We start from the raw sequence: 26,392 nt of genomic DNA on the forward strand, positions 1-26,392 counted from the left end.
CTTTCTTTCTTTCTTTCTTTCTATCTATCTATTTTTTTAAAAGCAGGATCTGCCTTTAGCCCCTGGGCAATTCGGCCCCGGGGACCATGCACTCACTCCATAAGACACACAGACATTTCCTCTTACTTTTTAGGAGGAAAAAGTGTGTCTTATGGAACGAAAAATACGGTAATAACTTCAAGCCCGTTCACAACCACCAAACCGTGGTTTGGCTGTGACATCTGAACCAAGCCACATCTGTCAAAGAGGAAAGGAATCAGTGGCCTGTATTTTGGGACCTCAGAAGAATTAGAATAAGATGAAGAGATATGCAAAAGGGTGGGGTTTTTTAATGCAACAGAAGAAGATGGCAATGTTCCTTTCCAGTGATCTCCCTTCTTTAAGAAATATGAATAAAACTAACCAAAAGAATAAATGTCAAAGGGGGGAAACAGTTAAAACACAGAAGGGGGTGAAAAGGGTTCTGCAGCCAATGACACACAAAGCATTGGAGTCTAAAGGATGTGAACATTTTTGGGGGGAAAGGTCCTAAGGCTAGGGCACACGTGCTATCGTTTCAGTGTCATTTTTGCTATTTTTTAAAAAGCAATACCAGATCCTGAGGAATAACGGATGGAAACTACATTAAGGATGGCCTGCAAAACCTCTGCCTAACCTCTCGGAGGCATACAGCCCAACCCTTTGCATGTTCACGTAGAAATCAGTCTCAACGAGCCTTACAGGTAAGTGAACATAAGACTGCAGTCTTAATAAACCATTCATTTCAAAGCTGCCTGCCTGGGTCTGCAAACAGAGAGAGATTGTCAAGGGTCTGCCAAGCCACAGGAACACGGCTGGTTGCCCTGACTTGTTTAGGTCACGAGTTTCGCCGGCTTGTATTAGAACAGGGATGACGGAACTTTCAGCTGAGGTTGGACTCCAACTCCCATCCGCACCAATCAGAATGGCCAACAGCTAAGGATGATGGGAATTGTAGTCCAGCACCATCTGGACGGCCAAACAATGGCCACTCCTGCATTATTGGGGTGGGAGTCTAAAGGGAGATAGCAGTCCTTCGGGTTAGTTTTCTGCACATTGTAATGTTCAGTTTAAAAAAACAACAACAGGTTTTTTTAAACTCAACACACACATATATAACAGTTTTTAAAGGAACAGTTTATACCCCACAGCTTTAAAAAAGAAACAAGAAAAGCAACAGAATAAAGTAAGAATAAAATAACTTACTTATTGGGAACAAAGCTAAGGCACTAGAACTGCAGCAGGTGAAGGAAACAAACAGAACAGAACAGAACAAAACAATACCCACATAACAGTATGTCAAGTTGACAAAGCCCCCAAGCCATGGAATCCCTGGAAGAATGCTTTGCTAAAATAATTTATTACATTGGAGGGGTGTAAAAAACATAACGTCCCTGTTTTTGCTCACATTGAAGCAAAACTGTTGCGCTGTTCTCCTACAGAATTTCCTTCCATTGCAGGAATCCTTTCAAAAGCAAAGGTGTTCCAAAACAACACACACACACACACACACAGCATTGATGAGACAGCTTTGGTTCATTTTGGACTTTTCTTGGAAACTTGGCTTCCCTTCTAAATTTCCGAGACATCGTTCGGTATCCTTTCTGCTTTCAGCCTGGTGAGCAAGTGAAATGATCGATCCAAGCTTCCTCTTTGCCCCCCCAAAATCCATAGGGGGCAGTTCTCCCATGTGTTTTGGGTGGACGGGTTTTTTTTTTTTTAATGTGATCATCATCACAACTTAATAAATATTGGTTCCTGGCTCTGCTTCTGTGGAGTGTCACAAAGAGGAAAGACACTAGAGATGGCTACATCCACTATACCTTGGCATAGCTCTGCATAAAGTTTCCTAAAAAATCAAAAATGAAAAGAGAGGGGTTTGAATTAGAAATTTAAAGTGGGGGGGGGGGAGAAACCAAGTGTTGACTGAACATAGTGTATGTACAGTGGTACTTTGGTTTTCGAACGTAATCCGTTCCGGAAGACCGTTTGATTTCCGAAACATTCGAAAACCGAGGTGCAAAGGGCGGCCTGCAAATTCAATTGAGAAAGTTGGAAAAAAAACCTCAGCAGAAGCCGTTTGACTTCTGAGGCGTGTTTGAAAACGGAAGCATTTACTTCCAGGTTTTTGGCGTTCGAAAACTGAAACTTCCGATACCTGATCAAAACTGAAACTCAGGTACCACCGTACCTGAGAGTAAGCTCCCCTGAACAAAATGGGACATAGGAGTAAACATGACCAGAATAGCACCGTAAAGCAGTTACATTTTTCAGAACATCAGATTTCGTACCATTTCCTCTCTTGGCAAGGGACAACTGAACCCCCTTTTATCTAACCCCACCCAACCCCTTTTTAAAAAATCACTCTAAAACTGAAATTAATGATGTTCTGTCATCAGTGTGGCTAACAAAAGCAGATGTGAGGGGGATTAGAAAGAATATTGTGGGTTTGAGGGGCCAGTTTGCATCGTAATGTTGAAATGTCATGTCATCACTAAAAATATTTATTTATAACTTGTCTCAACCTAAACAAAGGCTCAAAATAAATCCTCAGCATTACTGCCGGAAGACAAACAGGCTTTCTCCTTTGATATTGTGGAGCCGGGAGAAACAGGAATCTGAATCGTAGCTAAGATCCCTCATGAATACAGGCCGCTGCCACCCTCATAAGGATATTAAGCACACAGCTGGCCAAGGGTCTAGGAATGCAATAAGACACCTGTTTTTTTAACCGCTAGCGCACTTTCCCTTCTGGTGTCATTTTGCACGGATGCAAATGTAGTATCTGGCGAAGCAACAGTGGCACAACATTTTCCATGCACCAGCTGATATCTTTGGCAATTTAATTTCCAAATATTAAGGTCTGCTGGGGTTCCTCTTGCAGGGGCAACCGCGGCTACCAAGCCTGGTCTTGCAAGAGATGGTGGTGGGATCAGCGCCCCAAAAGGCTGCGCTGCGCCTCTCCCAACGGCAGCTACCAAGCCTGCTCTTGCGAGTGGGCCTTCGCTCCATTAGACACACAGACATTTTCCCTTCCTTTTTAGGAGGGAAAAGGTGCGTCCTATGGAGCGAAAAATACTGTACAGCAGCTTTACAGGGGGAAGGAGAAATGCTCGTGTGTTCACGACTGCCATCTCCCCACAAAAAATGCAAAACAGCAAGGGTCTGGAATTTACAGGGTATTCTATATTGCGACACAGCTCACCCACATGCGGGGAAAGCATGCCAGCATGCGACAAGAACTTACTGGGCACACGCAGGGGCACCATTCACTTCGATCAGCCAGACCTTCAAGTCTTCATCCACCATGAAATCGAAGCCAAAGAGCTGGAAACTCTGGTAGTGAAGGTGTTTGGTGCTGATAGCGGGTTCTATACACATAAGGCAGCTTCTGCGGAAAAAAGGACAGAGTACACCTAATATCAGCCCAAAGCATTATTATTATTATTATTATTATTTATAAATTTATTTATTTGGTTTTCCAGATTAAAATTTCACAGTCACATATTCAACATGGAAACAAGATCCCAAAGAATCTCATGAAATTCCCTCCTCCCCTTTGTGGATCCTTTTGTTAATCATTTCCTCCCACATCTTTTATAATAATCCAAAACTTTTACCTCTCCATTGTGTGCAAGATTCACAATTAAACTACAAGTGTTATTCCGATCCTACTAACAATTTTAACTGTTCACAATGGTTTTTAAGATAAATTATAAATTTTCCCCATTCCTTATTAAAAATTTTGGTCATCGTGATTTCTGATTCTTCCGGCAATTTTAGCCATTTCAGCGCAATCCATCAACTTGATCTGCTATTTTTCTCTGGTAGGGACTTTACCTTCTTTCCATCTCTGGGCCAATAACATCCGCACAGCCGTGGTCACATACATAAATAGTATTTTCTGCTCCCTTGGGATTTCAGCACCCCAGCCGAAAATCATTATGTTAGGTTGTTATCCATGTAACTGTTAAGCTGAGGTAGAAAGCAGCTGCCTCTCTGACTGGGTGCCAGAAGGAAGTACAGTATTAAGGAATACACCTAAGTTAGTCATATCCATTCATTTGAATGGGCTTATTCCACCATTGGGTATTCACGACTAGGACAGCAAATGAAAGCATTGATTTGCTTTTAGTCTGGCCTGGATGGCAGAATCCACTCACTCTTCACAGTGGCCCATCATTAAAAGTCTAATTTGCTACACTAGGGTCAGGGAATCTATTATTATTATTATTATTATTAAACATATAACACACAATGATTACAGAACAGCAAAATCAAAAATAAAACAACAACAGTCTGAACACAGCGGCAAATCTTTGTCACACTGTATATGCTAAAACCACCCCAATTTTAACAAACACCAAATAATGCATACTAACATCCGTTGCTGGGACTGTCAGCCATAAAGAAAAAAGATATATTCAGGGCCATCCTTCCTATTGCGCTTACTGGCGCCGTGCGCCAGGGCGCCCACCCAGCAGAGGGCGCATCAAGGAGGCACATGGAGCTGCCCTGGGCCTCCGCCTCGCCCGCTCCGCTCCTTTCCCAGCAGCGGTGGCTGAAGCGAGGCGGCAGCAGCGGAAGCGGAGCTGCCTCCGTCGGGAGAAACATGAACCTGGACCTGGGCTACCTTCCACCCACACACCTTCATACATGCATGCAAATGAGGTGCCGTGGAGCATTGTGGGGCAGCGCTGTCTGTGCTCGCTGTGAATTGAAGGAGTATAGGTGGAAGATAGCCCAGGTCCAGGTCCAGGTTTCCCTTGACAGAGGCAGCTTTGCTGCTGCTGCCGCCATTGTGCTTCATCCGAGTAGGCAGAGGTGGAGCACAGCTGGCAGCGTCCCTGCCTGTTGCACCCTGTCCGCTGCGCCTGGCCCTGCCCGGCGGAGCGCGAGGGGCGCCGCAGGGATCATTGCGCCATGGCGCCTGGTACACCTAAGACAGCCCTGGCTATATTGTACTGGCAGCAATTATGGTCTACAGGACTTTATACAAAAGGAGGGAGAAATAACATTAATTAAAATACGTGCTTTGTAAATGCCAAACTGCTGTAGACCATAGGTGCTTTTATTATTTCATTATTATTTATTAAATTTCTATACTGCCCTTCATCCAAGAACCGTTTTTGGGTAGATTCCTTTGCAGGATCAGCCTCATGGGCTGAGTTTGACTCAATCAGATGATGTCCTTGGGCCATCACAAAATTGGCAGGCAGGTTGTCCCATTGGTCTGATCTAACAAACCCTTCTTAAGTTCTTGTGTTCTTCTATGGACTAACAGTGACATTAAAGTACAGTCGTACCTTGGAAGTTGAATGGAATCCGTTCCAGAAGTCCATTCAACTTCTGGAATGTTCAAAAACCAAATTGCTGCTTCTGATTGGCTGCAGGAAGCTCCTGCAGCCAATCAGAAGCCGTGTAAGCCCCGTCGGACGTCCCGAAAGAACATTCACAAACCGGAACAATCACTTCCGGGTTTGTAGCTTTTGGGAGCCAAAACGTCCGAGTTCCAGGGTTTTGGGGATCCAAGGTACAACAAATTAGCACAATACCCTAATTCTAAAAGCATCCGTAAAACATCAATCAAACATAAATTGATTAATAATGGTAACCTTTGTCTTGGAAGAATCCTCAGGGAACAGTTTACCTTATTATATTTTTGACTTGCAATAAGATTGTGTTTTCCAGAGTAATGTTCAAAGCACTCATCAGATACTGATTAAACTCCTCAAAAAACATCTCATTCCCTTCTTCATATCTCCCATAGTTCTTTGAATATTCCTTCTGTATGCAGTGATTGGTCAAATGGCAGGTTTTGTCTAGGAAATTAGCACTATTGTAAGGTTCTGAAGAGGTCCGTAGAACGCCTTCTCTGTAGAGGTAGATATTATACTGGTGATCCACTAGCACCCAGCTTCTGGAAGTTGGAAAAAATAGAGAGGTGGTGTTTTTTAAAACCATTAAGAAAATTTTCAGTTCAGAAGAATCAGATTTAATGACCAGCCTTTCACAACCAACTTTCACTTCATTAGGTTACTGAGCTGAAATATCAATATGAAAAGGATTAGCTTACCTAATATCAAATTTGCGATGACCTGGTTCTAAGAGCATAGGCTTCTCAAGGTATTTCTGAATCACATGCACTTGTCCTTGATTATCTATGAAGTCCAGAAGTTCAGTAGCCTCCGAAGAAATCAGAATTCCTTCACCTAACCAGGAGTAAAAGATGGAAGTGGAAAAGTTGGACAGGAAGTACATGCCTCCCCCTCAACAAAGACGTGACAAGATAAAAAGAACTGTGACTTCCCCATCCCCCTCCAACCCTGTTCCATTGTGTGCCATCCCTTTTAGATTGTAAGCCTGTGGGAAAGAGCAGTTATTACTGCTCATCTTTGCAAGCTGTTCTGGGAGCCATTTTGGCTAAAAAGCAGGGTAGAAATATACTTTTTTATACATCTTATACATGTACTAGTCAGCTCCGTGCGGCGCTGCCAGGCGCTGAGTGCAGACCGACTCCTCGATCCGGTGCTCCGCGCAGCGCTGATCAGCGTCAACCCGGCAGGCCGCCGGATCAAGGAAGCGGCCTGCCGGGTCGGCACCCAGCAGCACTGCACGGGGCACCGGTCTGCAGAGTCAGCGCCCAGCAGCGCCGCACGGAGCATCACCTCCTCAATCCAGCACGGCGTTGCTGGGCACTGACTCTGCAGACCGGCTCCTCGATCCGGTGCTCCCGGGACCTGTCCTTCCTGTCGGCGGCAGGGGGACAGGAACGAAGGAGGAGAAAGCAGCCCTTTCGAACGAAGGAGGAGAAAGCAGCACTTGCGCAGCACTTCTCCGAACCCCGGGACCTGTCCTTGCTGGACGCACACACGCGCACGCTCTCCCCCCTCCCCCGCCGCCGCCAACGCTCAGTCTGGCCGGGAGAGGTGTTTGGCGGCCGCAGGGAAACGGTAGGTGGAGGTGGGGAGAGAGCGTGTGTGCGTTCCAAGTCTCTGCGTCCAATCCCTGTGTCCTTGGGGCACATGCGCAGTAGCGCAAACCCAGGGACACACGGAATACAGGACGCAGAGACACTTGCACTTTATTATATAGGATAAGACTGAATCAGATAAGTGTTGGAGATGCAATGAGGTTGAGGGTACGTTCTTTCATATGTGGTAGACCTGTAAAAGGGTAAAAGAGCATTGGGAAATGATTTATAACGAATTGGGGGAAACAATGTTAAAAGTACTTTTCAAAAACAAAACAAAACAGTGTCCTTTTGCTTGGGGATAATTCCGATAGAAATTCTCAGGTGTCAAAAAAAGGCTATTTATGTATGCCACTACTGCTGCCAGTGTTTTGTCAGCCCCCAAATGGAAAAAGAGCGAGGTCCCAGCCAAAGAAGAATGGCAACTGGAAAATGTTTATTGAATATGGGGGGGGGCACTGTGCACACTTTAATGTTGGCAGCATTAAGATAAATTCAACAGTGTAAATATGCTTTGATGGAAGTAATAATGGAATACTGAATGGTTTAGTTTATGGAAAATATGCAGGGATTTATGATATGCAAACTGAACCATGGAAAAGGGGAAGTCACTGGCACTTTAGGGTTGTTTAATGAATATTTTAAATTGTAAAATAGAAAACTTAATAAAAATCACACACACACACACACACACACAGAGACATAGTTTTTTTTTTTAAAAAAGCACATAATATTACGTCTTTGCTGTAAGATACTAAGACCATGAGTGGGTCTGTGGCTCTTTGGATTTGCGGCTCAGCCTCTTAGCTGTCACACTGATCTAGCATCTATTGGATAAATAGCTCAATAATTCGAGACTCTCTTTGCTAACCTTTGGCCCCCGCCGAAGATTTGGCTATCCACACACTTCCCTCTCCGCTTTCTTTCCTCTTCTGATAGGATGCCAGGAAAACTTCCCTTTCATCCGTTCTTGGGTTGTTTATCAAATGATGGGTCCCATTCTGCGCTGGCGCCACTGGAGTATTGAGATTAGTTGGGTAAATCACATACGACTCCGGGAACCACGTGCAAGATTCTGCTAATTCAGGACTTGTCTTGATTAGTCTAAAGAAAGAGACAAGGATTTAATTGGAGTTGGGGTTTTCCCCTCCATAGGGAACGCTGCAGTTGAAAGACCTTTCAAATCACCACCACCACCGTTTAGTTCCTTTATGAAACCTTTCTCACGAACCAACTCAAAGCGAATTCACACTACAGCAACTGCATATATAAACACAATTAAAATGCATGACATATTTAAAAGCTGTTTATATAGACACATACACATTTATACCCAATGCAGATACTAAGGGACCCAGGTGGCGCTGTGGGCTAGACCACTGAGCCTAGGGCTTGCTGATCAGAAGGTCGGCGGTTCGAATCCCTGTGATGGGGTGAGCTCCCGTTGCTTGGTCCCAGCTCCTGCCAACCTAGCAGTTCGAAAGCACGTCAAAATGCAAGTAGATAAATAGGAACCGCTATAGCGGGAAGGTAAACAGCGATTCCATGTGCTGCTCTGGTTTGCCAGAAGCGGCTTTGTCATGCTGGCCACATGACCTGGAAGCTATACGCCGGCTCCCTCGGCCAATAATGCGAGATGAGCGCGCAACCCCAGAGTCGGTCACGACTGGACCTAATGGTCAGGGGTCCCTTTACCTTTACTTTAAAAAGCATGACATATTTAAAAGCTGTTTATATAGACACATACACATTTATACCCAATGCAGATACTGAATGGGGGTGGGGGGGTGGAGATCTCCACTTAGAAGGCTTCCTGAAAGAGGAAAGTCATTATCTTCAACATCTCTCTGCTGCAAAATTTGGAGGCACTCCTTAGCCTTTTCTTCTCCTAACGATATCCCTAGATGGGCTACCTTTCCAGGTTGAAGAGCCCCTGTGTCTCTCACTTCCTTCTACAGCACATGCAGAAACCACCTTCTTGACCGTTGGACCCACTATTGGTCTCGTCCACTCAATCCAGCAGAGCCTGTCTTCGCATGCACCCACCTAACTCACCGGGGGTTTGAGACCCATCGGCTACCCTCACCTGGTTTGGCTGGCCAGTTGAAGCCATTTCCCAGGTTGTGGCCACTGTCACACGCTGACAGCTTCTAAGGGCCACAGGTGAGAACTGAGTGCAAGGTAATTTTCAGGTTCCCGAACCCTGGCAGGGTAATTGCTGAGCATCTTTACTGAGGTGGTTCGGGTCGGAATCTAGGAGGATTAAGATCAGTTTTGGTCCTGGAGTTAAACTGAGCTGCAGTTGTAGAATAATAATAATAATAATAATAATAATAATAATAATAATAATAATAATAATAATAATAATATTTTATTTATACCCCGCCCATCTGGCTGGGTTTCCCCAGCCACTCTGGGCGGCTTCCAACAGAAAAATAAAACACAGTAATCTATTAAACATTAAAAGCCTCCCTGAACAGGGCTGCCTTCGGATGTCTTCTAAAAGTCTGGTAGTTGTTTTCCTCTTTGACATCTGTTGGGAGGGCGTTCCACAGGGCAGGCGCCACCACCAAGAAGGCCCTCTGCCTAGTTCCCTGCAACTTGGCTTCTCGCAACGAGGGAACCGCCAGAAGGCCCTCGGTGCTGGACCTCAGTGTCCGGGCAGAATGATGGAGGTGGAGAAGCTCCTTCAGGTATACTGGACCGAGGCCGTTTAGGGCTTTAAAGGTCAGCACCAACACTTTGAATTGTGCTCGGAAACGTACTGGGAGCCAATGTAGATCTTTCAAGACCGGTGTTATGTGGTCACCAGTCTAGCTGCTGCATTCTGGATTAGTTGTAGTTTCCGAGTCACCTTCAAAGGTAGCCCCACGTAGAGCGCATTGCAGTAGTCCAAGCGGGAGATAACTATAGCATGCACCACTCTGGCTAGACAGTCTGCAGGCAGGTAGGGTCTCAGCCTGTGTACCACATGGAGCTAGAAGAAGGCACTCTAGTGATTCCAGCTTGATTTCTAGCACTAAAGGGCAAGCGGAATATAATTTTGGAAAAGGTCAAGAGGTGGGTTTTGAAAAGGCCATACAACCATGGCAGAATCGCCGGGTAATTTATTTCGCCTTCAGAAGAAAAGGTCAGGGTTTTTAACGAAGGCTCATCTGAAATTAACGAGTCACACAGCCTCAAGGCTTATCTCCGTATGAAAATACAGGCAGCATGAAAAGGCCTACATAATGCCGCTATATAAAGATAAAGGACCCCTGGGTGGTTAAGTCTAGTCAATAGCAACTATAGGGTTGCAGCGCTCATCTCACTTTCAGGCAGAGGGAGCCGGGCGTTTGCCCACAGACAGCTTTCCAGGTCATGTGGCCAGTATGACTAAACTGCTTCTGGCGCAATGGGACACTGTGACATGTGCCAGAGCACACAGAAATGCCATTTACCTTCCCACAGCACAGTACCTATTTATCTACTTGCACTGGTGTGCTTTCGAGCTGCTAGGCTGGCAGAAGCTGGGACAGAGCAACGGGAGCTCACCCTGTTGCGCAGATTTGAACTGACAACCTTCCGATCGGCAAGCCCAAGAGGCATAGCTGCCAAGTCTCCTGTATTGCCCGGGAAACCCCCATTTTTCCAGCTGCTCCCAGCCGAAAAAACAGATATTTTTGTTTTTTCCCTGTTTATTCGGGCGCGGCAGCCATTTTGGAACTGGGCGGAGCATGCTCAGAAGCGACTTTTGATGCTGCTCTGCCCAGTTCCAAAATGGCTGCAGCACGACTTCTGGTGTGGCGGCCATTTTGGAACTGGGCAAAGCAGCATCAAAAGTCACTTCCGAGCATGCTCCGCCCAGTTCCAAAATGGCGGCAGCGCTACTTCCGGTCTGCTACTTCCGGTCCGATCCCTTATTTTTCAAGAAGGAACTTGGCAGGTATGCCCAAGAGGCTCTGTGATTTAGAACACATCAAAACAAGCCCTCAAGCATTTTTCACACAGAATCAGAGTGGCGTGTCGGGCGGCTTCATGGAAATCACACCGCAAATCGTGGGGTCTGCTGCAGGGGAAAAGGTGTGATTTGTTGCTATTAGGAGGAAACAGCAAAAAGGGAGAGGAGGAATCTGATGGAGTGAGCTTGAGTTCACGGAAGCTTACACGGTAATAAATTTGTTGATGGCAGCTCTCATGTCCTATGAGCCACAAGGATTTTGTTGCACAATGGGACTTTCCTCCCTTCCCCGAATCTGTTCCATGGGACTTGGGAGAAACGCAGAACAGATTTAGGGGGTGCGTAGGCGGAGGAAGTCCCACTGCACAAGAGAAAAATTCTTGCACTGACAGTACAATTACGGGGTGCAAACCATTGTCTTTAAGGCGCCACAAATCTTTGTTGTTTACACTGCATTTTGCATGTCAAGTGCCTCCCTCCCAGAGCTACTACCTGCCACCATTCTCTGCATGCATCACCAGGTGTTTCAAACTGGCTGGGGTCAATATATACTGCCATAACATACAGCAAGGAACAATGATTATAAACATTGTTTTTAGAATACAAATGTCAAGAGTGTAAATATCCTCGGGGCAGGATTCACATCTGTAGCAGCCCTGCTCAAGGACTTTTGCTTGCACAACGGAAGTTTCTCCTACCTACCCTCCCCTCACGTGCTCCCCCCCCCAAGTATCCTGCATCTTAACTGCCCCCTCCCATGTAACTTCAGAAAAATTGACAAAAACATGGTCCCTTATAACCCACGGTTACAGGAAAGAAAATAAAGAGCCAAACCTACTTCACTAAAGAAGCTTTGCGACAAAGCTTATCAGCTCCTCTATAATAGTTCACCAGCTGCACAAGTCCAGGTTCGTGACCTACAAAAGAGAAAGAGAGAGGGTTTTTTTAAAAATCTTAACCTTTTCTTTTTTTGAATTTGGAAGTGTACATGTGTGCGCACAAGAGAGTTTTTAAAAAAGAGATAAACATTTATCCAGGCAAATGATCTCCAATTATTTTTTTAGGCGGAAAAGTATTTCAGTGGAATGTGGAAGTAAAATTTAAAATCCCAGCAATTTTGCTTGTGCCCAAGCCTCAAGGAAATACAGTGGTGCCTTGGTACTTGAACGGCTTGGCTCCCAAACAAATCAGCTCCCGAACGTCACAAACCCAGAAATGAGTGTTCCAGTTTGCGAACGATTTTCGGAAGCCGACGTGGCTTCCGATTGGCTGCAGGAAGCTCCTGCAGCCAATCGGAAGCCACGCCTTGGTTTTCAAACGGTTCCAGGACTCGAATGGACTCCCAGAACAGATTAAGTTTGACAACCAAGGTAGCACTGTAACATCAATTTTTTTTTGTACTTAAACACACATTGCTGAAAGGCAGGGTGATGACTCTTCCTGATTTCATTTGGGGTAGCGAACAGGATGTTTTGGACTACAAATCCCTGGCCACTGCTCATGCTGGATGGACCAGACGGGAGCTGTAGTCCAACAGACATCTGGAAGGCAGGATTTTAACTGCAGTTAGCACCAAATCAGAAATGACACCTTCCTGAAGAGGTATAAGCAGTCATTGTGGGAAGAACAGAAAGCTCCCTCACCCCATCATTGTGCGGCTTAGAAGGTAGGGTTTTTATCTCTTTACAAATCCATGAAGACTGAAGTCTCAGGTACACATGCAGAAGGTGGAGGTGATTATATAACATTTCTAATTGCAAGCGGGTCTCAATAAATACATTCCAGTTAAAATTTTGAATGTTTCTCAGGAGGGGAACAACCCACAAAACTCCTGCAAGTAGAAAAGTAGCTCAGAAGGGATCAGACTGGCCTAGAACCTCTCCCTGCAGTATGCTAGATTTATATTTGCAGGGAATATTTTACACAGGGAGCATTCACAAGTGTGATTCATCCCCCCACTCCCACCCAGCTTTCAGTGTGAAGTAGTAGTTCAGAAGTGGGAGAACAAAATGGTCAAGGGGTTGGAACAACTCCCTTATGAAGAAAGGTTACAACATTTAGAGCTTTTTAGTTTTGAAAAAGGTGCAGGGGAGGGGAAGGGAATAGAGGTGTATACAATTTGGCGTGGTGTAGATCTGGAGGTAGGCAAATGATAAGTCAGGTGAGCCAGGCGTAGACAGTTGCCCTAAATTTGGGTTAATATTGCCACAGTGTATTGAAACAAGCCAGCTGAATAAACCAAGGTTTGAAGTTGGCTCATTCAAGTAAAGCTTCTGTGTTCAGACTTGATGCTAAACTGTGGTTAGTTAAAAACAGAGCTGGAGGAGGAAACGGAGCAAGGGTGTAGGAAGGTAGGGGCGGTAGGGGTGGGCCGCCCCGAGCGGCAGGCTCCAAGGGGCGCCATTGTGGGCACCCGTCCTGCCCCCAAAACGCACACCCCGCCCCCGGAACACATGTCATGCCCGTCCAGGAGGCGTGCCACGCCCCGGAACGCAACCACGGCCCTCTGGGAGGCGCTTCCCACCCCCAGAATGTGTGCCACACCCCTCCGGGAGGCACGCCGTGCCCCCGGGGAGGCGCACCACACCACGCCCCCAGAACGTGTGCCACGGCCCTCCGGGAGACGCGCCACAGCCCTGGAATGTGTGCCCCGCTCCCGGAACGTGTGTCCCACCCCTCCGGGAGGTGCAACCCGCGTCCAGAACGGGCGCAAGCCCCGCCCCCGGTGCATGAAGCTCTGCCACTGACAGGGAGCGTATGGGGGCAAGACTTAATCCTGGCTCATTCGCATAACAATATAAGGTCAAAGTGCAGCCAGTGTATGAGCTAGGAATAATGAACACAGATACAGACAATAAGAGATGCACTACTGTGTACAATGCTCACATTTATGAAGAAGCCAATTTGGGCATATGCAAGGAGAAATTTGGGCATCCCAACATCTGATAATAAAAAGGCTGCAATTTCCCAGACAGACTGCTTAAATCCCATTGCCTTCTGTGAGACGTAAGCAGCTTAAGTCGTTTCTAGACCTACACAGCAAGGGTCAGCAGACGTCAGGCTTGCGGGATCTACTTTCTTTTATATAGTACTAGAGCCCGAAGATTTGCTAAGCAGACCCTGGTGCAAAAGATATTCAGAATTAAAGAATTCAGAGCTCAAGAATCGGTTCTGAGTTTCAGAACTGAACGCAGGCCAGTTCTTTCTTCACATAGAAATCCATTCCCATGCTTTCTTCTGTTCAGCAGTTCAATTGAGGGTAGCTGGGCAGTAATTTTTGCTGGTATTGTTAAATTTTTGGAAGGCAGGGTTTTCCCGTTTACTACAAATCACCCAGCGGTCTACCTTTTGCCTAGAGATGAGGGAGAACGTAGATTCAGTTCACACTGAAAGGCAAACCTACATAATTTGCACTTTCCAAAGCAATAAGAGAACTGAAATACAGCCAATTTTTGAAATTCACTCTTCAGTGAATTTTGCAATGAAGTTCACCAGCTGAGCAATGTATGCAGAAACAAACACGAGGGCTCCAATTGGAGCACAGCCTTTACAGAAGGCATCAAGGACTTTGAAGAAGCATGAACTCGGGGTGAAAGGGAGAAATGAGCTAAGAGGAAGGCACGTTTGGCAAAACCTCACCATGATCAAATCCCACCTAGAAACCTATGTCCCCACTGTGGAAGGATGTGTGGATTCAGAATTGGCCTCTACGGTCACTTACGGACTCACTGTCAAGACCACATTCATGGAAGACAATCTTACTCAACTACGAGCGATCGCCAAAGAAGATGACAACAGAAACAAACATACTATGGGAAAGTGTGCATAACAATTCTTTCTCCATATATAATGCATTTTGTATGTTATTTCCACCAACATACAAAATGCATTCTATTAGGCTAAAACTGCTTTGTAGAAATGTCTGTCTTGGGCAAAATTGAATCATTAAATGTGTTCATTAAGAGAAATTAGCTGATGATTTTTTTAAAAAACGAACTGATGAATTTTTATGGGAACGTTAAATAAAGATTCACAAAGTGATGTGGAAATGTAATAATAATAATTTACGGTAATAATTTAAATAATTTTCTGTATGGTGTGTAGTGAGCAGAACTTCAGTTTGGAATAATGAGGAGCTGGAAAAGAGACACCCACCCTGACTTCTTCTCTACCGTGACTTAGGCTCCATCTGCACTATACATTTAAAGCAGAATCATTCCTCTTCAGTGAGTCATGGCCTCGCCCAGAGATTCCTGCGAAAGCTTACAGGTCCCCTCACAGTAGTAGGGGACCCATAATGAAGCAGAAGTAGATGGTTTTTTCTGGAACTCTCTAGCTTTCTCCATAATCCAGCGCATGTTTGCAATTTGGTCTCTGGTTCCTCTGCCCCTTTGAAACCCAGCTTGCACTTCTGGGAGTTCTCAGTCCACATACTGCTTAAGCCTGCCTTGTAGAATTTTAAGCATAACCTTGCTAGCGTGGACAGTAGCGCTTTAAATGTATGGTACGGATGGGGCCTTATAGGATGGGAAGAGCCGTAACTCAGCAGTGGTAGAGTACATGCTCTGCGTGCAGAAACAAGCCCCAAATTGAAATCCTGGCACCTCGAAACAAACAAAGGAAGAATCGGGTAGCAGGTGACACGGAAGACCTTTCTCCGCTCCAGCTCCCTGGAGAACTGCTGCGAGAATAACATTACTGAGCTAGACGGACAAATAGGCTGACACTGTGTGCCTACGTTATGCAAATGCGCATTGGAAACATCTAGCAATGCAACAAGATCACATTTGAGCATATTTAAAAAGAAAAAAAGTTTTGCTTTTGTTTTTTAAGGTGCAGGAAACAGAGGAAGGAGTGAGAGTTGGTGTGAATTGTCCCGAAGTGTCAAACTGCATGAATGTAGCTTTTCAACTGACCTCGGGCGAACTTTCACTGGGCTTCCCATGTGTAATGCATGAGGCTAGCATCATAATAGCTTCTCGATGAATTGGTCAAGGTTCTTGAGCGATATTTTTGCAGGGCGCACTGCACAGCACATTTGGCATTAGAACCAGGCTTAGCCACACCAAGGTTTGACGACGTTTGTTGAAATATAAGAACCTATAAGAACAATTCCAAGTGGGGAATGCTTGCGAAAGTGAGGCAGGAATAGGAAAATGTTCTGAAAACGCTAGCCTCCCTCATCAAATGTAACCACGTTGAAAATTGTATCAAAGACCATTGACAAAGGAGATTCAACGGAGATCTTGGCTTTCCTCCCCACAGATGGTGGTGAAGGGCGATCAGAAAGCTCTTTTTAATGGCAACAATGGGGGCATTGACAGAGCTCAAGTGCTGGTGCTTAAAACAAGGAACAAAATGAAAAATACGCCACTGAGCCCACACAGTAGTTATCCAAGTGTTTTTAATTGCCGAAGGAGAGGCGGATCTTAACAAGGGTTTCTGCGAAATCTGCCTTTGGATTTAGCTCTGCAAGAGGCCAGATGTCAACATGGGTTATTAAACTGTTAGGGTAGAACTAAACTTGGACAAATCGTGAAGGAGCAGATAAAGCAGATGACGCAGCAAGTGACGAGAGTAACAAAATCCGGATGCAATTCTGCAGACTTGCAAGGGAATGATCTCAGGCTAGACAAGCAGGAGAATCTCAGATCGCTAGGGGGACACAAAGTTCATTTTAAGATGCCGTTTAACATCTACATGAAACTGCTGAGTGAGGTCATCTGGAGTTTTGGAGTACGTTGCCAGCAATAGGCTGATGACACACAGCTGTATTTCTCCTTTACACCTGCAGGTGAGGCATTGGAAGTGCTGGACCAGTGTCTTGGCTCAGTGATGGACTGAATGAGAGACGTGGGTAGCTCAGTTGGGTAGAGCATGTTGCTGGTAATGCCAAGGTCACAGATTCGATCCCTGTATGGGATAGCTGCATGTTCCTGCATTGCAGGGGATTGGACGAGATGATCCGCAGGTTCCCTTGCAACTCTACAATCTATGATTCTATGATTTAACAAACTGAAGCTCTATCCAAATAAGATCGAGGACCTGCTAGTGGAAAGTAGTTACTGCTACTGGGGGTACCTATTGTAAATTGCCCTGTGATCTTCAGATAAAGAGCAGTATAGAAATAATAATAATAATAATAATAATAATAATAATAATAATAATAATAATGGATCCATTACCATCACTTGAGCTCAAGGATAGTTTTTGTTTGTTACTATAGTATGTATTTTTGTGTTTTTATTTTGCAAACCACCCTGTGATCCTTGGATGAAGGGCGGTGTAGAAATTTAATAATAGAACAATAAGAATACTACATCTCCCCACATCTGTTGGAGAAACATATGGTACCCTATTTTCCTGACCGTCCGGATGCCTCGGGTTGCTTTCTTATCCCAGGATAGCATGTTGTATTTCAACCTCTGATATAGGGTAAAGCAGTCCTAGGTGGGGACGAATATCCCTTAACCATATTAATAATTCATTCTCTCTCTCTAATTACATCCAAGTTGAACTTCGTGTTCCATAGAGATTTACAGATTCCGCTGCTTATCTAAGCCTGAGATGATTCCCTTGAAATTCTGCAGAACTTCCATCCGGATTTGATTACTCTCTCTTCACTTGCTGTGTCACCTGCCGTTCTTGCTCCTGCACGATCTGCCGAAGATTAGTTTCATTCATACGGCTTAATCATGCATCTTGGCATATGGCCTTGCACAGAGTTGAATTTAAAGACAGATTTTTCAAGGCAACCCTTGTTATAATCTGGGGCTGATGGGAATTGGAGCCTGACAACATCTGTGAGGCGGTGATTCTATACCCTCAGGCTCAAGGAATAAATCTGAGCATGGCTAAAAATAAAAACAACCACTCTGATACATGCAACTAAGATCAAAAGATGAAATGGGGGGAAGGGGAGGGACAGCAATTTTAATATTATTATGCCAATCAATCATACATCCCTGTTGGAGATCCTTTATAGACCATACTGGTGCAAATTTCAAACAGAAGGGGTTCAGCAAAGGAAAGTGATTAAACCATTTTTTTAAAAAAATAGTATTGTTTACTGCTGAAAATATGAGTAAAAGGAATGTGCTAACATATGAAATGAAGACCCTTGATCATCTTGCTTGACCTCCTCTGCATACGCTCCAGCTTGTCAACATCCTTCTTAAATTGTGGCATATTCATGCAATCACTTAATGCAATGTTTAAATATAAAGGTAAAAAGGTAAAGGTAAAGGACTCCTGGATGGCTAAGTCCAGTCAAAGGCAACTATGGGGTTGCGGCGCTCATCTCGCTTTCAGACCAAGGGAGCCGGCATTTGTCCACAGACAGCTTTCTGGGTTATGTGGTGAGCATGACTAAACCGCTTCTGGCGCAACAGAAAACTCTGATGGAAACCACAGCACATGGAAACACCATTTACCTTCCTGCCGCAGCGGTACCTATTTATCTACAGTGGTACCTCGGTTTAAGTACACAATTGGTTCCGGAAGTCTGTACTTAACCTGAAGCGAACTTTCCCATTGAAAGCAATTGAAAGTGGATTAATCTGTTCTAGGAGGTCCACAGAGTACTTAAACTGAAGCGTACTTAACCTGAAGCAAACTTTCCCATTTAAAGTAATGGAAAGTGGATTAATCCATTCCAGACGGGTCCGCGGAGTACTCAACCTGAAGCGTACTTAACCCGAAGTATGAGTGTAATTGGTCCTGGAAGTCTGTACTTAACCTGAAGTGTACTTAACCTGAAGCGAACTTTCCCATTGAAAGTAATGGAAAGTGGATTAATCCGTTCCAGACGGGTCCGCGGAGTACTTAAACTGAAAGTACTCAAACCCAGGCGTACTTAAACCGAGGTATGACTGTACTTGCACCGACGTGCTTTCGAACTGCTAGGTTGGCAGGAGCTGGGACAGAGCAACGGGAGCTCACCCCGTTGCAGGGATTCCAACCAGCGACCTTCCGATCGGCAAGCCCTAGGCTCTGTGGTTTAGACCACAGCGCCAACCCTTAAATATAAATAGCTCTCAAGTTCATAGGTCGCGTTCTGCCATATGGCCTTCAGAGCAGCTGAGAATCATAACAACCTGAATTGCATGTTCTGTTAGCACAATTTTAATGCTGCAGTGGCAAAGGCACATGCGCAGGGACACCTACAACTCATTAAGATAAATCCAACGAAAACACCCAGGGCATTTAGGGAAAGCGCACTCCATTAATGTGGCCTGGAGACAAACTAACAACAATGAGGTTGGCACAAGGCTGGTGTTAAGCAATCCCTGTAGTTTCCTCTTGTCAAAAGCTATGCTACCACATTCTGTTCCAGCAGCAGCAGCTTCCAAGCTGTCTTCAAGAGCAGCTCCATGTTAAGCGCCTTCCAGGAGTCAGGTTTATTGCTTTGCCTGCAAACTCCCACTTGAAAATATAGCTATACTGTACTTTCTTCATTATTTTAACCCAGTCTGCCCTTCTATGCTGCGAAGCACACAACTTGCTTCTTTTAAAAACAAAATGGAGCTAGCAAGAATAGCCTGACCCTGCCTCACCCTCTTTATTTTACACAAGGCCACAATGTAGCCCTGTTGGAACAGGATTTGGGCTGGGAAAAGTCCCAAGGCTACAAGGCAGATTTGTTTATAATTGTGGTATCCAGAGCTTTACAGAGTGCATCAGCTGAGAACTCATCAGAGCCAAGAAAATCAGCATTGGTTCCTGAAATTTGGACATGAAGCTTTCTGCTAATGCAGTCCATTAGCATTTATGCAACCATCCTTAATTGCTGACTCATGTTCCATTATCAATCAGTCCCAACTGCCTTTGTCTGAATTGTTGCTCACCAGTCCTGCTGCCTAGCCAGCTATTCTGACTTTGCATTTTGTTTGTAATCATTCCATCAGTAATGCTTTTGAATCCTAGCACAAAAGCAGTTGTAGTTTTGCAGAGGTGTCCAATCCACAAACAGGACAAAACATGCTTCTTTCCTTCCAGTTAGAAGGCCACACGAGGCGAGTTATGAGAATATCCTCCATTAGCTGTCCCGAGCTCTGAAACTGTCCTTCATGCAGACCAAGACGGAGGTACCATGTGTGTGTACATGTCATCAATCTAGATGGAGAGGTACAACCCAACTTGGATAGGGAACTCCTTGAGTTGGTCCTAGCTTATGGGTTCTCTTTGAGTTGGTGCAGCTGCTGGTATGTCACCTATCTAGAGCAGCTGAACCTGGCTACAGTGGTACCTCTACTTACGAATTTAATGCGTTCCGAACACACATTCGTAAGTAGAAAAAAAGTGTAAGTCAAATCCCATAGGAATGCATTGGGAGAAAAAATTCGTAAGTAGAAGCAACCCTATCTAAAAATTCGTAAGTAGAAAAAAATCCTACCTAAACCGCATCCAAGATGGCGGACGGAGCTCCATTCGTAAGTAGAAACATTCTTAAGTAGAGTTATTCGTAAGTAGAGGTACCAGTGTATTACTACTCTTCGGCCTTTGACAAGGTGCCCCACAATATTCTTGTAAAGAAGCTGGTAAAATGCGGGCTAGACAATATTACCATTCAGTGGATTTGTAACTGGCTGACTGACCGGAACCAAAGGGTGCTCATCAATGGCTCCTTCTCATCCTGGAGAGTAGTGACTAGTGGGATGCCACAGGGTTCTGTCTTGGGCCCAGCCTTATTCAACATCTTCATCAATGACTTGGATGATGGGCTTGAGGGCATCCCGATCAAGTTTGCAGATGACACCAAATTGGGAGGGGTGGCTAATACCCCAGAGGACAGAATCACACTTCAAAATGACCTTAACAGATTAGACAACTGGGCCAAAGCAAACAAGATGAATTTTAACAAGGAGAAATGTAAAGTACTACACTTGGGCAAAAAAAATGAAAGGCACAAATACAGGATGGGTGACACCTGGCTTGAGAGCAGTACATGTGAAAAGGATCTAGGAGTCCTGGTAGACCACAAACTTGACAGAGTCAACAGTGTGATGCAGCAGCTAAAAAAGCCAATGTAATTCTGGGCTGCATCAATAGGAGTATAACGTCTAGATCAAGGGAAGTAATAGTACCACTGTATTCTGCTCTGGTCAGACCTCACCTGGAGTACTGTGTCCAGTTCTGGGCACCACAGTTCAAGAAGGATACTGACAAGCTGGAATGTGTCCAGAAGAGGGCAACCAAAATGGTCAAAGGCTTGGAAACAATGCCTTATCAGGAACGGCTTAGGGAGATGGGTATGTTTAGCCTGGAGAAGAGAAGGTTAAGGGGTGATATGATAGCCATGTTCAAATGTATAAAAGGATGTCATATAGAGGAGGGAGAAAGGTTTTTTTCTGCTGCTCCAGAGAAGTAGACATGGAGCAATGGATTCAAACTACAAGAAAGAAGATTCCACCTAAACATTAGGAAGAACTTCCTGACAGTAAGAGCTGTTCGGCAGTGGAATTTGCTACCAAGGAGTGTGGTGGAGTCTCCTTCTTTGGAGGTCTTTAAGTGGAGGCTTGACAGCCATATGTCAAGAATGCTTTGATGGTGTTTCCTGCTTGGCGGGGGGTTGGACTGGATGGCCCTTGTGGTCTCTTCCAACTCTATGATTCTACTCATGCATCAGTTAAAACAATTACTGTACTGAGATTCATGATCCACACAGGAGATGAAATGGCAAAGCATGGAACTCATAACCTTGGAGAAGGACTTCCGTATGCTGGGAGCAGAGCAACTGCAGAGCCTGTCCTACTGTCACACTCCCCCTCAAGGCTAGTTTCCATGACGTTTACATTTCCGTAGGATCTGTCTGCAGATGGAACATATGGATTTGTTTGGTTTGCTTAAATAATGACCCTGTTCATGTACCCATGAATGTACCCAATCCTATATGCACTTACTTCGGAATAATCCCATTGAGTAGACATGCATAGGCCTGTTTATCATTATGATTGTCCATTTATCTCAGAAAGAAACACACAGCTTAGTGTGTGATCTTCTACCTTGTAGGGTGGCAGAAGGCTGGGACTCTTCTTTCCTAGTTTGATTTTCTGAAAAACCTGAGATTAACAGAATCATAGGAGTCGAAAGAACCCACCAAGTTCACCAATCCAACCATCTGGTGCTAGCAACCCAACATCCCTAAAGGGGAACCATCCAGCTTCTGCTTAAAACCTTCTAATGAGAGCAAAGTCACCCACCTTGTTCCATTATCAAATGGCATGCAGCATCAAGAGGTTCTTCCTAATACTTAGCTGAAATCCCCTTTCTGGCAAGGATATTGCAGAGTTGGTAAAAAGGTTCAGGAAAGGGCCACCAAAATGATCAAAGGGATGGAGAGACTCCTCTGTTAGGGAAAGTTGCAGCGTTTGGGAATTTTTAGTTCGGAGAAAAGAAAGAGGGTTATAAAATTCTGCATGGCATGGAGAAAGTGGGCAGGGAATTTTTTCCCCTCCCTCTCTCATAACACTACCGGTAGGACTTTGTGGGCACCCAAGGAAGCTGAATGAATGTTGGAAGATTTAGGAAAGTACTGTACCTCTTTGTGCAGCGAATAGTCAAACTATGGAACTTGCTCCTGACTCAGCTGTTTTAGCTACTGACTCATGCTTAGCTTCAGGCCTACTAGAATCCTTGATGCACTTTCCAATGCTGTTACGAGCTAGCCATCTCTGCAATTCTTCCCAAGTACAAAGCGCTCTATGCTTTTTTTATTTTATTTTTATTCCAGGACTTATTCCATCCTCCCAAAGCTCATCCTGCCCCAAAGTCAACCAATGAAGCTCATCCTGACCTTCGCCATGTGCCTTCCAGGTGTTTTGGAATACAGTTCTCTCTGGGGTTGTCTCCACTATTCCTACATCCCCCTATTGCTATCCTCTCCTCCCAGGAATCCATTTCTCGGAGAAGCCACCTGTTCCCAAAGCACATTATTCTCTCTTGTCTGAACAGGCTCAAATGTCTTGTCAGCCTGACTCACAAGAGTCCGCAAATGGCATTTTAAAAATAACCCCACTGAAGAAAATAAGACTATTGCACAAAATTAAGAGGCAGCATGGAAATTTGCAGTGTCATTCGTTTTTGTTCACATAAATAATAATAATAATTCACATAAATAATAATAATTATTATTATTTAAAGCTTATCCACATTGAAAGCTGATCCACAGACCTCTGGGTATAGGGTGGTATATAAATTCTTCTTCTTCTTCTTCTTCTTCTTCTTATTATTATTATTATTATTATTAGAATTAATATACCACCCTATACCCAGAGGTCTGTGGATCAGCTTTCAATGTGGACCAGCTTTAAAGTTAGTCAACCAGTAACCATGAAGAACTCAGATAGAGGAGGTTAGTGAACTTAACTCTTTTTGCCAAGTGTTTGGGTCTTTGAATTAAACATATAGATTCATCAGTCTTTTGTGCACACCATAATTACTACAGTATTTCCCAAAAACTATTCCCAACTTAGGAAGTCTTCCCCATGTCACTTCAAAAAAAGGGCACTTTTGTTACTTTTATCTTACAATGACACACGCACAACACTTTTGTTGAACACCTGGATTTCCAGCAGTCTTTAAAAAAATATTGGTCAGCATAAGACAAAGCCTGCCAAAGGGCAGCTTGCTGGAAATCTGTGGTTGCTTCTAACCACCGTCTAATATGAAAAAGCAAAAATGACATATCAGTACCTAATAAGGGACTGGCTGCCATATAAGTTTGCTCTCCTGTGGTTCCTTTGGGAATGGGGCGTAAATCTAAGTATCCCTATACAAATGTGATTCCCAGCATTATGTTGTGATTGAGACCCAACCAAATGCATCATTATGGTTACCAAGAGGAGCACCCCAGTTCAAATTAAGTTTCACAATTGCCACAATCCTTTGGTTCATTAAAAAAACACTGATAACAAATATATCAGGTTAAGGTACAAGGGATGCCAATTTTATGACGTTGTGCCAGTACAGTGTATGGTTTAATCCGGCTACTTTCTGTCCTCCAACCCCGCCCGCCCGCCCGCCCCCCCTCCCGAAAAAGCAAATCCCCACTTGCCAGTCACTCCCTGGTTGCAGTAATCAACACCCAAATCTAGTTATATGCGCCACGAGCCAGACAGACCCTCTCCTTCACTCTCTCTCACGCCCCTCCCCTTGTGCACCCAAACTTAAGCAGTTGCATACACAAGAAGCAGGTCTAGGGGGAGGAAACCCGGCGCCGGCTGCCTCCCCCGCATGCCCATTCATACAACCAAGCGCATCTTTAGGAGCGTTGCGCGGAAACCTGATGCTCGAGAGCGCAAAAAAAAAAAAAAAACCCAAACCCAGCTCGTTTGCCCGGATGACTGTCGGCCCCATTACTCGCTTACCTAGTCTCCCAAATGGCAGCCTGTTCCTCTCCCCCAGCATGAGATTAAACCTGGGGTTGTCCCTTTTCAGCCTCTTCCATTGTCCGGTGGAAAGCAGGATTTTGGAGACTTCCGCGTAGACGCTGCTGTTCTCATCCCGTGCCACAAACGTGTACATCTTTATATATGTACTGTATATATGTGTGTATATTTAAAAATGAACCATAAATAAATAAATAGAGGCTCAAAACGCGCCGCCACTCCCCCGCCCCACCTGGCCGGATCAAAGAGCAAGCCTTTGACCCATTGATTAAAAAGGCGTGGGGACCCCGCCGTCTCTTAGCCCCCTCAAAATAAAAACCATCTAAACCGGCATTGCAGGAGACGTATCCACCCTGCCAGGCTCAAAAACGAGTTAGGGGCGGCGGCGGCGAAACCAAGCGGACGCAGCGAAGGAGGCTTGCCGCCAGGTCTGACTCCGGTTCCGGCGGCACCGGGGGGTGGTGGCCGGGGGTGGGATACGGGCGCGCGCCTTCCTTGGATCAGAGCCCCGGCACCTTCCCTTCTTCGAGCGCTGGACTCCCGAGCATTTCCTGGAAGCCTCTGCAGCCCTTCCTACATACTCGCGAGGAAGGCGCCGAAGGCAGCAGCAGCAAGCGGCAGCAGCGCCGGATCAAAAAGAAGCGGCCGAGCGGTCCCCAGGTCCCTCCGGCGATCCCCGGCGGGCCATGGTCGTCCCTGCGGAGGAGGCGTTCTCACAAGCCCGAACTTTCACTGCCGCTGCCGCTTGCAGAGAGGCGCACGCCTATCTCTGGAGGAGGAGGAGGAGGAGGAGGAGGAGGAGGAAACGCCTTCTGGGAAGACCGAGGCAGCCTCTCCCCCTCCGGCAGCGGCTCCTCTTCCATCTTGGCTCCACCCCGCCGTGATACGGGGCCGCGGAGCGCAGGGGTCAGGGAGCAAAAGGGGGCCGGGCTCCGGCAGCGCCGGGGGAAAAAAAAAGCCTCGCCGCGTCTGCCTGCCTGTCCTTTCTGTTCCCAGAACACTCTTTGGGTGCGATTGATTCGGAGCGGATTCGGTGTGTGGGTGCGCGAGCGTGTGTTTCCGCTCCGCATCAGAAGTGCAAAGGGGACTGATTCTCTGCGCCGGTTCGAGAGGAGCAGTAGCAGAGGCCGCGCACCGCACCTCCAAATATGTACCCTGCGGCAAACTGGGTGCAGACAATGGGGTTCTGGGACTGGGCCCGCCTCGCTACACACGCATTCTCTCTCTTTCTCGCACGCACGCACGTGGATAATCAATCTCATCCAACTCCCACAAAATGTTATTGTTATTATAAAATTTGCAGATCACCCTTCATCCAAAGATCTCAGGGCGGTTCACAGCAGAACTGGAACAGTGACCTGGGAGGCCTCAGTCGGTACAGCATGAGACTCAATCTCAGGGCCATGGGTTCGAGCCAGGGCCGTCTTAAACCTATCCAGCGCCGTGGTTTAGAGATCCCTCCGGCGCCCCGCCCCCCTTTCCTAGCCGGAAAGCTGGAGCCACGCGCTGCCCTGCGGACGGGCGCGCATCTCCGCGCGCTTCGTTCGAGCAACTGCGCCTCTCGCGGCGCTGCCTGAGGCACCAGACCTGTTGCCTCGCTTTCCTGCGGTTTCGCAGAGCAGCGGGTAAACGCAGGGCTGGCTCTGGTGTCTGCGGTGCCTTCTTCCGCGCAAGATGCCGTGGAAGGTTTTTTGCAGAAATGGTACCGGTAAACAGACGAGCCGAGGTGGCTGAATGCTTACTCCCCCCCCCCCCCAATTGTGGGAGAAATAGTTGAAGGACTCAAGGGAGTCAATGGGGGATCTGCAAAGAGAAAGAGGAGGGAGGGGGGCTTTGCAAGAGAGGGGGAGTCTAGGATGGGAAGCTAGTCCCCCGCCCCTATAAATGTAGCTTTCCTCTCCTCAGAGCTTAGTCTTGTTTGCTGTAATAAAGAAGTGTTACTAGAGAACTGTCTCCAGCATATTATGTCAAAAGAGCTGAAATCACGAACCCCACGTCACAACACTCAATTTCTCTTTTCTCCAGCCTAAAGTTAGGTTCATCACCACATTTCCACATCAGTTTGCAATTTTT

At 45.8% G+C, this 26,392-nt stretch overlaps 1 protein-coding gene across 1 annotated transcript; it reads right to left on the reverse strand.

The window, feature by feature from the left end:
- Positions 1-1,706: 1,706 nt before the first annotated feature.
- TTL (tubulin tyrosine ligase) lies at positions 1,707-25,181 on the reverse strand. Its single transcript, XM_035111113.2, has 7 exons — positions 24,299-25,181; positions 11,770-11,848; positions 7,863-8,095; positions 6,095-6,230; positions 5,669-5,938; positions 3,266-3,409; positions 1,707-1,867 (listed from the first exon to the last, which is right to left on the reverse strand). The coding sequence occupies exons 1-7, from the start codon at positions 24,453-24,455 to the stop codon at positions 1,753-1,755; spliced, it is 1,134 nt and encodes a 377-aa protein (XP_034967004.1). The 5' UTR covers positions 24,456-25,181; the 3' UTR covers positions 1,707-1,752.
- Positions 25,182-26,392: the final 1,211 nt, after the last annotated feature.

Source organism: Zootoca vivipara, chromosome 3 (genome assembly GCF_963506605.1).
Source record: "Zootoca vivipara chromosome 3, rZooViv1.1, whole genome shotgun sequence".
Classification (NCBI taxonomy): Eukaryota; Metazoa; Chordata; class Lepidosauria; order Squamata; family Lacertidae; genus Zootoca; species Zootoca vivipara.

What these genes read in the sequence shown, in the direction of transcription:
- TTL (XM_035111113.2), bottom strand. Translation starts at nt 24,455, where the DNA reads ATGTACACGTTTGTGGCACGGGATGAGAACAGCAGCGTCTACGCGGAA. An exon ending in GCTGCCATTTGGGAGACTAG is followed by an intron (nt 11,849 to 24,298) that starts GTAAGCGAGTAA and finishes TCTCTTTTGTAG; the next exon opens with GTCACGAACCTGGACTTGTG. An exon ending in CAAGTCAAAAATATAATAAG is followed by an intron (nt 3,410 to 5,668) that starts GTAAACTGTTCC and finishes TTTTTTCCGCAG; the next exon opens with AAGCTGCCTTATGTGTATAG.